Raw genomic sequence first — 15,604 nt, forward strand, 5'->3', positions numbered from 1 at the left:
TTCTATATACTGTTCTTGTCATTTATCTGGAAACTATTGACTCAGTGAATGAGTAGTACTAAAAATAACAGTCCGTTCAAATTATATGTTAAGTTTACTTGCAATTCATCTATACATGGAAACATTTGTTTCATCAAACTCAATCAAATGCAGTGGGGAACTGTGATTTAACATAAATAAGAGTGCCAGCATACCTGCTGTTTTTACATATGTGGTGCATAAAAACTGCTGGTTTATAATAAACCTTAAAAACATCAAAGGAGTAGTTCCTACCAAACACTCTCCATTGGGACTCCTACTGGAGACTGATGTTCACAAACTATATGGTAAGGATATTATGTACATGCAATGAGTATCTGGATAATATATGTCTAATAATATAAGTGGATATTTAGGTTTAGATTGATTTAAAACAGATTAAAAGTTAAATTAAGAACAATACAAAAGGTCTACAAGTTTGGCAAAGGGGGCAGCTGTGCAATAAAGAAATAAAAAACACAGACTGCACAAATATTAATTAATGCAGCAGAGTCAAAGAGGATTGCTCTACAATATTTCAGTAACATCAGAATCAAGTAGAACCAGCTCTGGTGAAGAAACAACTGCTCATACTGTGATTTACCTACCAGCGTCTTACAAATAAAAACAGTTAGGCATGTGTATGTGTCCATACAGTACAACCCTGTGAATTGATTTAATTACTAAAAGCTTTTCCACACATCACAATTATTTGGGTTTCTCTCCCATGTGAATTCTCTGGTGTGTTTTAAGGTTTCCCATTGTAGAGAAGTGTTGTCCACAATGATCACATCCATAGGGTTTCTCACCAGTATGAATTCTCTGCTGTGTTTTAAGGTTTCCCATTGTAGAGAAGTGTTGTCCACAATGATCACATCCATAGGGTTTCTCTCCTGTGTGAATTGTCTTGTGGTTTTTAAGGATGGACATTGTAGAGAATTGTTGTCCACACTGATCACATCCATAGGGTTTCTCTCCACTGTGAATTCTCTGGTGGCTTTTAAGGTGTGCCATTGTAGAGAAGTGTTGTCCACACTGATCACATCCATAGGGTTTCTCTCCTGTGTGAATTCTCTTGTGGTTTTTAAGGATGGACATTGTAGAGAATTGTTGTCCACACTGATCACATCCATAGGGTTTCTCTCCACTGTGAATTCTCTGGTGTCTTTTCAGGGTGCCCTTGTCAGAGAAGTGTTGTCCACACTGATCACATCCATAGGGTTTCTCTCCAGTGTGAATTCTCTGGTGGCTTTTAAGGTGTGCCATTTTAGAGAAGTGTTGTCCAGCGTCTTACAAAGAAAAACAGTTAGGCATGTGTATGTGTCCATACAGTACAACCCTGTGAATTGATTTAATTACTAAAAGCTTTTCCACACATATCACAATTATTTGGGTTTCTCTCCCGTGTGAATTATCTGGTGTGTTTTAAGGTTTCCCATTGTAGAGAAGTGTTGTCCACAATGATCACATCCATAGGGTTTCTCTCCTGTGTGAATTCTCTTGTGGTTTTTAAGGCTGGACATTTGAGAGAAGTGTTGTCCACACTGATCACATCCATAGGGTTTCTCCCCAGTGTGAATTCTTTGGTGTATTTTAAGGCTGTCCATTCTAGAGAAGTGTTGTCCACACTGATCACATCCATAGGGTTTCTCTCCAGTGTGAATTCTCTGGTGGCTTTTAAGGTGTGCCATTGTAGAGAAGTGTTGTCCACACTGATCACATCCATAGGGTTTCTCTCCTGTGTGAATTCTCTTGTGGTTTTTAAGGATGGACATTGTAGAGAATTGTTGTCCACACTGATCACATCCATAGGGTTTCTCTCCAGTATGAACTCTCTGGTGGTTTTTCAGGGTGGACTTGTCAGAGAAGTGTTGTCCACACTGATCACATCCATAGGGTTTCTCCCCAGTGTGAATTCTTTGGTGTATTTTAAGGCTGTCCATTCTAGAGAAGCATTGTCCACACTGATCACATCCATAGGGTTTCTCTCCAGTGTGAATTCTCTGGTGGCTTTTAAGGCTGGACATTTCAGAGAAGTGTTGTCCACACTGATCACATCCATAGGGTTTCTCCCCAGTGTGAATTCTTTGGTGTATTTTAAGGCTGTCCATTCTAGAGAAGCATTGTCCACACTGATCACATCCATAGGGTTTCTCTCCAGTGTGAATTCTCTGGTGGCTTTGAAGGCTGGACATTTGAGAGAAGTGTTGTCCACACTGATCACATCCATAGGGTTTCTCTCCAGTGTGAATTCTCTGGTGGCTTTTCAGGGTGTACTTTGTAGGGAACCGTTTACCACACTGATCACAGCAGTGGTGTTTTTGCTTAGCCAATCTTCTTTGTTCCTTCACCTCTGGTAGAACAGGGAAGCCAGACTGAGGACGCAACACTGGACAAAGACAAATTAAATATTGTTTAGAGGACACTTGTAAGTGCTGCTATTAAAATGCTTACTTTAAAAAGACTAAAATAGCTAAAATACAACAATTCATGGTCATAAGTTCATAAAGCATAATAATGTCATGATACAATAATAAATATGTGGTTCATAATTGATTTCATATGAGGTTAAAAATGTAAACATGATGTGATGATAACTTTCTGAGGCAGAACCAAGTTCCCTGTCTGTCAGTAGCAACACTGGACCATGATTGATTGACTGATTGATGCATGATTGCCTGGCATTGCACACAGGTGGTACAAACATTTCTCTCACTCATTCAGACTCTGGTCTGCACAAGGAAGCACACTCGCAGCAGAGTAGTGTGTTTGAACGGTTTAAAGTTATTAGAAACACGTCTAAAGTCAAAGACAGACGGTCAAAAGGACATTCAAAGGACTGTATGAAACTCAAGAAGCATCAAGAACCTCTTTACACAACAAGCGGCCAACGAGGTATTATTATTTGAGAGTTATTTGTTGTGTTGTATTGTGGTGTTTGACACGTTCACCTGTGCATTTCTACATGTTTTGTATTTCTTTGTTTGATCAATATTATGTTTTGTGACGTAATTTGTTGATTGTTTTATGTGTTTATTATTTTTGTGTGAACATAGTTCTCACGGCATGGAACAGCAGAGGGATGAGAAGAATGCCCAATAAATGCCCGTTTATAAAGAACCGACCTGTGTCGTCAATGTTGTGAGAAGAGCTACAACACTACTTCATAAACATAAAATAGCAAAGAAATGACCACAATTGACATTTTTACCAGCCCACCAACAAAACAAAAACATCCTTATGGCATGCTGTATATCCATATAGACACAATAAGTAACTTACAGAGGTCTTGATGATCCTTGGGTCCTCCCTGTTGAGCAGAATTGTTGAGAGAGTTCATCTTCAGCTGAAGTCTGGAGTCCACAGTCAGATGTGATCAGAAATTATTGATATCCTGGAGGAGTTGTGGAGAACTGACAACTACAAACTCTTCTTATACTAGACAGTCTGAGGTGGAACCACTAACTGCTTGGTGTTGATTGGCCAAAGAGGAGAACAATAGAATCCTGTCACCAATCACAACCTAACAAACTGCTGCATGTGCTCCACCCCTCTCTAGCTCCTCCCCCAAGTAATGTGCTCCACCCCTCTGTAGCTCCTCCCCCAGGTCATGCTAGCAACATTCTAGAAATAAACTGCTAACTGTGAGATTGCTTTGTAAGCTTCATATTTAATTAATCTAAACTATATCCAAATTATAATACATTGATGTATGAATATAAGTACATCCTATCAGTCTATGACATGAGTAAAGTAAATGCAGGAGTCAGCATCAATCCCAAATAACAGACACTGTCAGAGTCAAAGCATATAATATAGAAAACATGATTAATATCATAGCAAATTTCAACAACGTAATTCAATGTAATTAGCATGAATCACATATACAATCACAACTTAAAAAACACACACATTATAGAGCAGAAGAGAAAGAAAGAGAAAAACTCAATCAAATGCAGTGGGAAACAGAACATTCTTTAATTGTGATGTAACATAAATCAGAGTGCCAGCATACCTGCTCTTTTCTGGGAGTTTTTCCATATGTGGTGCATAAAAACTGCTGTTTTATAATAAACCTTAAAAACCTCAAATGAGTAGTTCCTACCAAACACTCTCCATTGGGACGCCTACTGGAGACTGAGGTTCACAAATGATATGCTATGGATATTTTAATATGTAAATGCAATGAGTATCTGGATAATATATAACAGTATTGAATAATATAAGTGGATATTAATGAATGCAGCAGAGTCACAGAGGATTGCTCTACATTATTTCAGTAACATCAGAACCAAGTAGAACCAGCTCTGGTGAAGAAACAACTGCTCATACTGTGATTTACATCCCAGCGTCTTACAAAGAAACAGTTAGGCCTATTTGTTTTCCAAAACACAAACTGCCACCCACCCCCTAAATGATTGCAGACATTCTTATACTACAGCATCTCCTGTACTCTCTTTTTTTTAAGTTGCAATATAAGTTCAATTTGACAGTCTTCATAAATAGTAGGCACACTGTGAAGGCCTTCACATATTTTACGATGTCATATTTTATATCTGATGACTGCACTTTTATTCAATGTTTTTCAAAGGCTAAAGGAGTCAGCATAAATCCCAAATAACAGACATTGTCAGAGTCAAAGCATATAATATAGAAAACACGATTATTTAGTTATTGGTAAATCAGGAAACAAATAACTGAAACAAAATAAATAAAAAATAACAAAACATTACAGCGGAGAAGAGAAAGAAATTCAAACTCAATCAAATCCAGTGGGAAACAGAACCGTCTTTAACTGTGATTTAACATACATCAGAGTGCCTGTATACCTGCTGTTTTCTGGGAGTTTTTACATATGTGGTGCATAAAAACTGCTGGTTTATAATAAACCTTAAAACATCAAAGGAGTAGTTCCTACCAAACATTCTCCATTGGGACTGCTACTGGAGACTGAGGTTCACAAATTATATGCTATTGATATTATGTACATGCAATGAGTATCTGGATAATATATGTCTAACAGTCTAACAGTATTGAATAATATAAGTGGATATTAATGAATGCAGCAGAGTCAAAGAGGATTGCTTTACATTTTAGTTGAGCAAGTAGAACCAGCTCTGGTGAAGAAACAACTGCTCATACTGTGATTTACATCCCATCAAATAAAACAGTTTGGCTTATTTGTTTCAATTTGACAGTCTTCATAAATAGTAGGCACACTGTGAAGGCCTTCACATATTTTATGATGTCATATTTTATATCTGATGACTGCACTTTTATTCAATGTTTTTCAAATGCTAAATAATGAACAAACCCCACATTCTTTCCCCAGGTTAAAATGTAAACAGGCTAAATGATGATGGCTGATGCTTCATTCACTATAGACAATGCATTAAAATGCAGAGATTAAACGTGTTAATGGTCACTGGTTGTCTGGCATTGGACAGATCACCTGTTAATGATCACATTATGGATGAACTGAGATCATTTTACACCTCTTTGACTCATGAGTTTCAGCAGAACTACAGAACTTCCTTTGTGAAATGTTAAAGGTGCTGTAAGGGATATGTTTTGTGAAAATGGCTCTAGTAAATCATTGATATATTGTTTGTTCAGTAACAGAGGTCCTCCCATATATCTCCATACCTACTTCACTAACATCATTATTACTGTTTCATAATGTGAATTGTGTTAAAAGTACAATTGCTCAACAGTAATATGAAGGGGGAATTAAGGCCTGGGCTCTACTGTATTTAAGAACATATTCGCCTACTTTACTTACATACCCATGACTTCTGGGGCATAGGTTGTCAACAAGTGATCTCTGTATGTCAGTAAGAACATATGTCTATACAATATTTCTTTCACAGGTTTTATGTATAAAATGCACATGTGTGCTTACAACATGTATCAGTAGAAAATACATTATATACAAAAACGAGTGTTCATTTCTTCTCTCAGTTGGAGTGATAATGCACAACCATTATTTACATTTATCAAAGAAATACACACAAAACACTACTACATAGACCAATTGTTTTTGTATTAGAAACAAAAGTGGCAAAAAGGTCCATTCCAAGCATTCATGAACAAACTCTGAGACAAAATAATAAATCATCTAAATGTAAATTACAGCAAATCTACAGGTAAAATTACAGTGAAACAAAGACTGTGTAATAAAAGGATGATGGTAATAATAATATCCACACTGATCACACACTGATCGTCCCGTTCAGCTATTTTACTATAAGCTATAACACACAGAAAGGTAATATATAGGCTAGTTTTTTGTGTTTGTTTTAGTCATCGAGTAACACTAAATTAACTTGTAGGCATATTGTATATTTTTGTATGAAGCACAAACAAACTCTGATTGATTGACATTGTATTCAGTTTGTAGAATGGGTACATTTCAACAAAAGTACAAGTCAATACAAAAATCTGCTACAAATTCTAAATCGAATCTACAGATAATCCACAGGTCAAATTACAAAGATTAAGATTGAGAATAAATTGATTATTGAGACCGTAGGTGGATATATTCCACTAAGGCAGGCCTGTCGAACTCAACTTGGGGTGAGGGCCGCATTGGTCAAAAGGTCACTTGATGGGGCCACAGCCAGTTGCGGACGCGCGCTCGATGTCTCAGTCAGTCACTGCTATAACTACATATATGTGTGTGTGTGTGTGTGTGTGTGTGTGTGTGTGTGTGTGTGTGTGTGTGTGTGTGTGTGTGTGTGTGTGTGTGTGTGTGTGTGTGTGTATATATATATATATATATATATATATATATATATATATATATATATACATTCTACTGTAATTATTAAACAATGCAATAAGGATCCCCAACAAAACATTTGAAAGTAAAACATTTCAATTTGAAATAAAGACATTACTTGTCTACCAAACATTTACATCTGCAAATATGCAAAGTATCTGCAGTTTCTGTTCAGTAATGTGTGGCTTTTGTTATGTTTCAGCTGTTGATCACCTGAGAGCTATTACCATGTCAGCACAATATCTGCAGTTTCTGTTCAGTAATGTGTGGCTTTTGTTCTTATGTTTCAGGTGTAGATCACCTGGGAGCTATTACCATGCCAAACATTTACATCTGCAAATATGCAAAGTATTTGCAGTTTCTGTTCAGTAATGTGTGGCTTTTGTTATGTATCAGCTGTTGATCACCTGAGAGCTATTACCATGTCAGCACAATATCTGCAGTTTCTTGTTGAATGTTTCTTTGTGCCTTGTATCATAGTGCAGTGTTTTTTAGAATAGTAGCTACTATCATTATTGACTTTCAATATTATATTATTATAATTTGAGAGATGCTAGTTTTGTTGAATAATCAAACATCTGTATTTATAGAACGTTTAAAACAGAAGCTGACCAAAGTGTTGTAGCCTCAGGCATATAGCAAACAGAGCATATAAAATATAAAACCCATGACACAATCAGAAGCACCAATAAACCATTTGAATATAGAATAATTCAATCACCAGAATCATCTTTAATATTGTCACATCACAGTTTTACAAGTAAAACAGTAGGTGGAATAGTTTTTGTGCATAGTTCCCATCATGTTATTTTTTTCGAGTGGGTCGAGTGATCAAGACAATAAAAATAAAGATACATTAAGCTTGTTCCACACAGCACACATTTGCCATGTTGAGATGTATTAAAAATGATCATTAATTGCCTGTGTATATAAATATATCATTGTCATTGTATGTATATTTATATATGCTTTTATACTGAAACCGGATGCCGGATGTGTCAATTGTGTTGACGTGTATATAATGAGTAAAATAAACACACTCGCTTCTCTCAGCCATGGTCTAGGAAGCAAACCGACATCTGCTCTCTGAGTCTCTTTATTACCCCTCCGTCATGCTTCCGGCTAGCTTTGGTTGTTGTTGATCTGACGCGATACGCTAGCTTTGTTCAACAGGTCATGGAGCCCAGTGGTAGAGGCAACAACCAATGGAGCCGTATTCGCTTTGACGGAGATGAAAGGAACTTTGAATTATGGTTGGTAAAATTTCTCGGTTACCTCCGGCTGAAGGGGCTGAAAAACACCATACTATACGAGTACGACGACGAGGAAATACTCGGTGCGGAGGAGGCCGCAGCAAGAGACGCTGAGGACGCCGAGAAAAATGAAAATGCTTACGCTGAATTGGTTCAAGTGCTCGATGATACAAGTTTGTCGTTGGTTATGCGTGAGGCAGCGGATGACGGAAGAAAGGCGTTACAGATTCTGAAAGATCACTATGCGGGCAAGGGGAAACCGAGGGTGATCAGTTTGTACACAGAGCTGACGTCGCTCCGGAAAACTGCAGATGAAACAATGACAGCATATATTATACAAGCAGAAACAGCTATCACGGCACTGATAAATGCGGAAGAGACTTTGAGTGATGGCTTGCTAACAGCTATGGTTCTGAAGGGGCTGCCAGAATCTTATAAGCCATTTTCCATCCACATCGCACAAAGTGATGACAGGATCACCTTCGCCGACTTTAAGTCCAAACTGAGGAGTTACAAGATCACTGAAAGGTTCAGTAGCAGTTCCGGGGATGACAGCGTGATGAGACTAAGAAGCAAGGACAACGACGTGAGACTGTCCTGTTATAACTGCGGCCAGAGAGGGCACAAATCGTTTGAGGGCGGAGATGCTGCTGGTCAGAAAGAACAGAGACAGTGGTGCAGTCTTTGCAGAAGTCCAACACATAACGACACCAACTGCAGACGAAGAAGACGGAAAGACAACGTCAATGTGACGCAGGATGAAGAGGAGCACGCGTTCACCTTCAAGGTGGGCCAGGTGAACCGCGACTCGGACGGCGCCGGGAGACCGAAGCAGAGACTTTGTCGGAGTAATACTCTGAGCAGAGGGCTGATGGTCGACACCGGGGCTACGTCACATATTGTGACCGACGTGAAGAAGTTCCGAAACTTCGATGAGAATTTCGAGCCACGGAGGAATGTTCTGGAGATGGCTGATGGAGTGAGGGCCTCTGGCGTAGCGCTGAAGAGAGGTACTGCAGTGTTTTACCTGAGAGATACCAAGGGTCGAGAGGTGGAAACGATGCTGAAGGGGGCGCTGTATGTTCCATCCTTTCCCCAAGACATTTTCTCAGTCAACGCAGCAACATCAAATGGAGCCACATTCATCTTCAAAGAGGGACAGAACAAGTTCATCCAGAGAGACGGCACGACATTCGACATTAAGGTACATGACAGGTTGTTTTATGTAAACACCGTTGATGAGAGTATTGATGTTGATGAATGTCATGGATGCTATGACATCAAGACGTGGCATGAGATTCTGGGACATTGCAACTACGAAGATGTGTTAAAACTGCAGAATGTAACTGATGGTATGGAAATTAAAGGCAAGGTTGATATTTCCAAGTTGTCATGCGATGTGTGTATAGAAGGTAAATTTGCTCAGAGCCGAAATAGAGAACCAGACCAAAGAGCTAAAGCAGCACTAGAACTTGTACACACTGATTTATCTGGACCAATTGATCCAACGGCTAAAGACGGATTCAAATATGCTTTAGCATTTACTGACGACTATTCAGGAGCTACTTTTGTTTATTTCTTGAAATCTAAGAGTGATGGTTATGTTTTGTATTTAGTTGTGCTTGAAATTTACTGTAATTCAGAGAGTTCAGCTATTTTACTATAAGCTATAACACACAGAAAGGTAATATATAGGCTAGTTTTTTTTGTTTGTTTTAGTCGTCGAGTAACACTAAATTAACTTGTAGGCATATTGTATATTTTTGTATGAAGCACAAACGAACTCTGATTGATTGACATTTTTATTCAGTTTGTAGAATGGGTACATTTCAACAAAAGTACAAGTCAATACAAAAATCTGCTACAAATTCTAAATCGAATCTACAGATAATCCACAGGTCAAATTACAAAGATTAAGATTGAGAATAAATTGATTATTGAGACCGTAGGTGGATATATTCCACTAAGGCAGGCCTGTCGAACTCAACTTCTTATCTGTTCTATATACTGTTCTTGTCATTTATCTGGAAACTATTGACTCAGTGCATGAGGAGTAGTACTAAAAATAACAGTCCGTTCAAATTGTATGTTAAGTTTACTTGCAATTCATCTATACATGGAAACATTTGTTTCATCAAACTCAATCAAATGCAGTGGGGAACAGAACAGTCTTTAACTGTGATTTAACATAAATAAGAGTGCCAGCATACCTGCTGTTTTCTGGGAGTTTTTACATATGTGGTGCATAAAAACTGCTGGTTTATAATAAACCTTAACCCTTAGAAGATGAAAGACGCCAATTGGCGTCTTCATCAGAATTCCGTAAATGATCAATGACGCCAATTGGCGTCTTCAGCTTTTCTTATTAATCTAACCATATTAACATCCTCCGGAGCGCTGTTTAAACTCCTGAGCTTATATTCCAACTACATTACCCATAAAACCCGTGTCACGTGACACACCTGCATCCTTTGCTATAAAACCTGGCCACCCCCCCGGGATCTGCGTGGGGAAGACAGTTTTGGAGTAGTCTATGGTGCGTGTCGAAAGTGAGTGAGTAGTATTGATTGATTGAGCGAGTTTTATAGCAGTAGTAGTAGTAGTAGTAATAGTAGTAGTAGTAGTAGTAATATTAGTAGTTAGTTGTAGTAATTTAGGTTTATATTTAGTTTAGATTCTTTAGTTAGTAGTCTGTTGTCTGTCTGTCTTTGTCTGTCAAAAAAAAAACATGACGAAGGTTTTCAGGAGGAGGCCGCCATCATGCGGCATGGCCGCATGATGGCGGCACCTTCGTCAAACCTTCGTCATCGTCAAAATACATTTTTTATATGATAGTTTTATCGTGCATGCTACATCATCCAAATCATTTATTTCTAGCGATCATCTTATATGATTTTGCCTATAAGCCACGGTACAATACACTATTTTGATTATCATGCAAGCGCAATATTATATAGATTTAGTAGTATAATGAATTAGCTTAGCTTTGCGGCCTGCATTACACCACCCTTCCCCCAGCGGCGCGGAAAAGTAATACAAAAAAACAGGGATCATAATAAACGATAAAACAATACTGAATAGATGGGGAAAAAAGTAATGGAACATTTCTCATAATATATAGCATATAAACCACGGTACAATACGTTCATTTGATCATCATGCAAGCTCAATACAGATCTATTTGAAAGCCCCATTGGTTCGCTTAGGACTCCACCGCTGTAGCAGTGGGGGGGGGGATACAACGATGGACACTTTGCTTTGCTTTGATGTGTGTTGGCTACAATGTGTTGGCTGAAATGGATCAACACTGAATAGATGGATGTGTTGGCCACAATTCGTATGTGATTGGCTACATTTTTGTATGAAGGAATGTAATTGTAGCGTGCACTCCAGCTAAATGATTATTTATTTGTACATATTTAGAACCGGGTGATGAGGAGTGGCACGATGATGAAGATGAGGTGAACAGTGATGTGGATGGAGGTGAGTAACTAGAGAGCTAAATAACTTGTGGATGTGGCTAAAGTCTGTCTGCATTTGGCACTATGGAGAACGCTACACCATGCCTCTAATTGATTGAAATGGTTGTTGTTTTACAGATGATGAACAGCCCATCATCTCGACAGCTGCAGATGCTGCCCCTGTGCCCATGGAAGCAGGTATAAATACAATGCACAGAACAAAATCATGTATATCATTTTATAGTCTCATCACATGTTACAGCTCCACCAGATGTATTCTACATGAATAAAAACAATGTTTTTTATGCTAATAATTGTGTATTCCTGTAATTTAGGTGATGCCAACTCAACGGCTTCGCCAGGGTGGTCTGCTGGTGGGTGGGAGCCACAGGACATCCCGTTTACTGGAGAGCCGGGTGTTCACTGTGACCTCAGTGCAGAGAGTGATCCAGTGGACTTCTTTGAGCTGTTGCTGACCGATGAGCTGCTCCAGTATATTTGCGATGAGACCAACAGATATGCAGCGCAGTCCATCGCAATGGTGTGTATTGTGTATATTCCACATTGATGTTTTCCCAAATTGATGACTTTGTTGTAATTTCTGCAAATAAATCTAACTTATATATCTATCTATCTAGATCCAGGACCCACTCCCACACTCCACAGTGAAGAAATGGACGGATGTCTCTGTGATAGAGTTGAAGAACTTCTTCGGGCTCTTTTTCCTGACGGGCCTTGTGAGGAAGCCAACCCTTGTGTCATACTGGTCCCGGCGTAAGGCTAATGAGACACAGCAGTTCAGGCGCACCATGAGCCTGACCCGGTTTCTGCTGCTCAAGCGGTTCCTTCACTTCAGTGACCAGGAGACTCCAGACACAGCGGACCGCATGTACAAAGTCAGATATCTTGTGAACTATCTTCTGGCCCGGTTTCAGTCCATGTACACCCCAGAGAAGAACATATCCATCGACGAAGGTGTTATGCTATGGAAGGGAAGACTGGCTTGGAAGTGCTATAATCCGTTGAAGCCGGTAAAATGGGGGATTAAATCCTACTGCCTAGCCGATTCAGCGACGGGCTACCTCTGGAACATGAAGCCATATACCGGAGTAGGCTGTGGGCTGGACACGACCGTGATGGAGCTTCTCGGACCGTTGTCCAACAAAGGCTACCATTTGTACATGGACAATCTGTACAACTCAGTGAACAGGTGTATTATGCTACTGTCTTTGGGAACCCATGTATGTGGGACGATGAGGAAGAACAGGGGGGAACCACCGGAGATGAAGCGGCTTAGCAAACCAGGCGACATGAAGCTGGGCGAGACTCTGATGCGCCACAACAATGACGGGGTGATGCTGTTGGCTTGGCGGGACAAGAAGGTTGTCAAAATGTGCAGCACCATCCACCCACACACGATGGTCACAGTCACTGAGAGGCGTAAGAAAGCCAGAGTGACGCCAGGCGAGCCAGTCAGGGATAAAAAAATTAAGCCACATTGTGTCAACGAGTACAACAAGTACATGAATGGTGTGGACAAACTAGACCAACATATCTCCTACTATCCGTTTGCCCGTAAGTCCTACAAGTGGCCTGTGAAGTTTGTCTTTTACATGTTTCAGATGGTGATGTACAATGCGTTCGTGTTGCACAAACTCAAGCAGGGCAGGACAAAAACTCTCCTGGACTATATCATGTTGGTGGTGGAGAGGTGGACATCACTGAGACCAGGGAGGCCGGAGGAGGAGGAGGAGGAGGAGGAGGAGGCGGCGGCGGAGGGGGCAGTGGGGGGTGATCGTCCATATAGGGCAAGAGCAGGTGATGAGAATAGGAGACTTGAGGTGCATTTGCGTGGCCATGTGCCAGTGAGAATTGACAAGAGAACCTGCAGGCTCCACCTGCTCAGTAACGGTCCCAATGGTAGACCACTCCGGCATATGACCCTGTATTACTGCCCTGATTGTGAGGTGCCCTTGTGTTTGTTCCCATGCTTCTTCGTTTACCACAAGGACAAGAATATCAAGCACTACTTTGAATAACTGTTCTCTTTTTTTTTCTTTTTTTCTGTCTTATTTTGAAAGTCTACACCCTCAACGTCAATAGAACTGTAACTACCCTGTATACCCTACACACACACTGTCAACGTCAAATAGAACTGTACCCTGTATAGCCTACACATACAATGTCAACGTCAAAATAGTGTAACAGTGCGGCTAAGCTGCTTCATCTCCGGTGGTTCAGGGGGGGAGGGGGGGAGGGGGTCCTACACACACACTGTCAACGTCAAATAGAACTGTACCCTGTATAGCCTACACATACAATGTCAACGTCAAAATAGTGTAACAGTGCGGCTAAGCTGCTTCATCTCCGGTGGTTCAGGGGGGGAGGGGGGGTCGGTGTCCTACACACACACTGTCAACGTCAAATAGAACTGTACCCTGTATAGCCTACACATACAATGTCAACGTCAAAATAGTGTACAGTATGTACACTATGTATTGCATTAGTATTTATTTATTTTCTGTAATTATTTTAAATTATAATGTTTATGTTCTGGTTATGTTCTGGTTATGTTCTGAAAAAATAAAAGTGCACTTTTCCAATTTGAGATACCTGTCGGGCTATTTTTACACTATTCTGAGGTTTATGGTTTGACTAAGCGAGTTTCAACTGTGATTTACTCTGTAATTGTAGATGGTAAGAACCCAATTTTTTTTTATAATGCAGTATACATTCAAGTCTATATTTTGATACATATCATGGGCACCAAGTCATATCAAAACAATGTCCTTGGATGTGTTTTTTATCAAAACTGTGTTTCTTCGTAACAGGTTTTTGAGATTCATGCATGAATATACAAGGTACTGGTAAGACTATGTAGACATGGTATATATCAAAATGTGCGTTAGAATGTCTACATTTACCCCAAAAAGAATTTGAGTTTCTATCACGTTCCAATGCAGAGCTATGGGAACTTTTAGCTGGATAGGTCAGATTGGTCCTGACTGACCATGCTATTTATAGATGGCAAAATATCTACAGTGGTACATGTGAGAAACTTTTTTCTTTTTCTTTTTCTAACTAGACAACTCACCCTTTAAAATGAGATATGGCATGGGTGTGTACGCCCAGCAGAAAAAAAGTTCTTTAGAAAATAAAACTTCAACTGGTCATAACTTTTTTTGTTGTCCTAGAAACAGAAAACAGTGTAAATGCAGGCTCTTTTAAATGGCTTCCAACACAAGAACTAAACATTTTATCAACTCAGTTCATTTTTTTCCTGGAAGCAGACAAGTCAAGCTTTCTCTGAAGGTCTTTCGTTGTCACACATTCACAACAGAGAATTTTCAATAAATCATTCAAAAACGCCATTCTGCCATAGAGAAGTCTAAAAACTATATAGAAATCCATGAATATCTCAAAGAGTTAAAAACATCAAAGGAGTAGTTCCTACCAAACACTCTCCATTGGGACTCCTACTGGAGACTGATGTTCACAAACTATATGGTAAGGATATTATGTACATGCAATGAGTATCTGGATAATCTATGTCTAATAATATAAGTGGATATTTAGGTTTAGATTGATTTAAAACAGATTAAAAGTTAAATTAAGAACAATACAAAGGTCTACAAGTTTGGCAAAGGGGGCAGCTGTGCAATAAAGAAATAATGCAGCAGAGTCAAAGAGGATTGCTCTACAATATTTCAGTAACATCAGAATCAAGTAGAACCAGCTATGGTGAAGAAACAACTGCTCATACTGTGATTTACCTACCAGCGTCTTACAAATAAAAACAGTTAGGCATGTGTATGTGTCCATACAGTACAACCCTGTGAATTGATTTAATTACTAAAAGCTTTTCCACACATATCACAATTATTTGGGTTTCTCTGGTGTGTTTTAAGGTTTCCCATTGTAGAGAAGTGTTGTCCACAATGATCACATCCATAGGGTTTCTCTCCTGTGTGAATTCTCTTGTGGTTTTTAAGGATGGACATTGTAGAGAATTGTTGTCCACACTGATCACATCCATAGGGTTTCTCACCAGTATGAATTCTCTGGTGTGTTTTAAGGTTTCCCATTGTAGA

General features: G+C 39.4%; 1 protein-coding gene across 1 annotated transcript; it reads left to right on the forward strand.

Annotated features, from left to right (window-relative positions):
* Nucleotides 1–11,293: 11,293 nt before the first annotated feature.
* LOC306913285 (piggyBac transposable element-derived protein 4-like) lies at nucleotides 11,294–15,352 on the forward strand (the record flags this gene model as incomplete). Its single annotated transcript, XM_079489876.1, has 6 exons — nucleotides 11,294–11,535; nucleotides 11,652–11,711; nucleotides 11,849–12,054; nucleotides 12,152–12,715; nucleotides 13,136–13,224; nucleotides 15,340–15,352. The coding sequence occupies exons 2-6, from the start codon at nucleotides 11,702–11,704 to the stop codon at nucleotides 15,350–15,352; spliced, it is 882 nt and encodes a 293-aa protein (XP_079346002.1). The 5' UTR covers nucleotides 11,294–11,535; nucleotides 11,652–11,701.
* Between the last annotated feature and the right edge of the window lie 252 nt (nucleotides 15,353–15,604).

This window comes from Electrona antarctica (assembly GCF_951216825.1).
Source record: "Electrona antarctica genome assembly, chromosome: 20".
Lineage (NCBI taxonomy): Eukaryota > Metazoa > Chordata > Actinopteri > Myctophiformes > Myctophidae > Electrona > Electrona antarctica.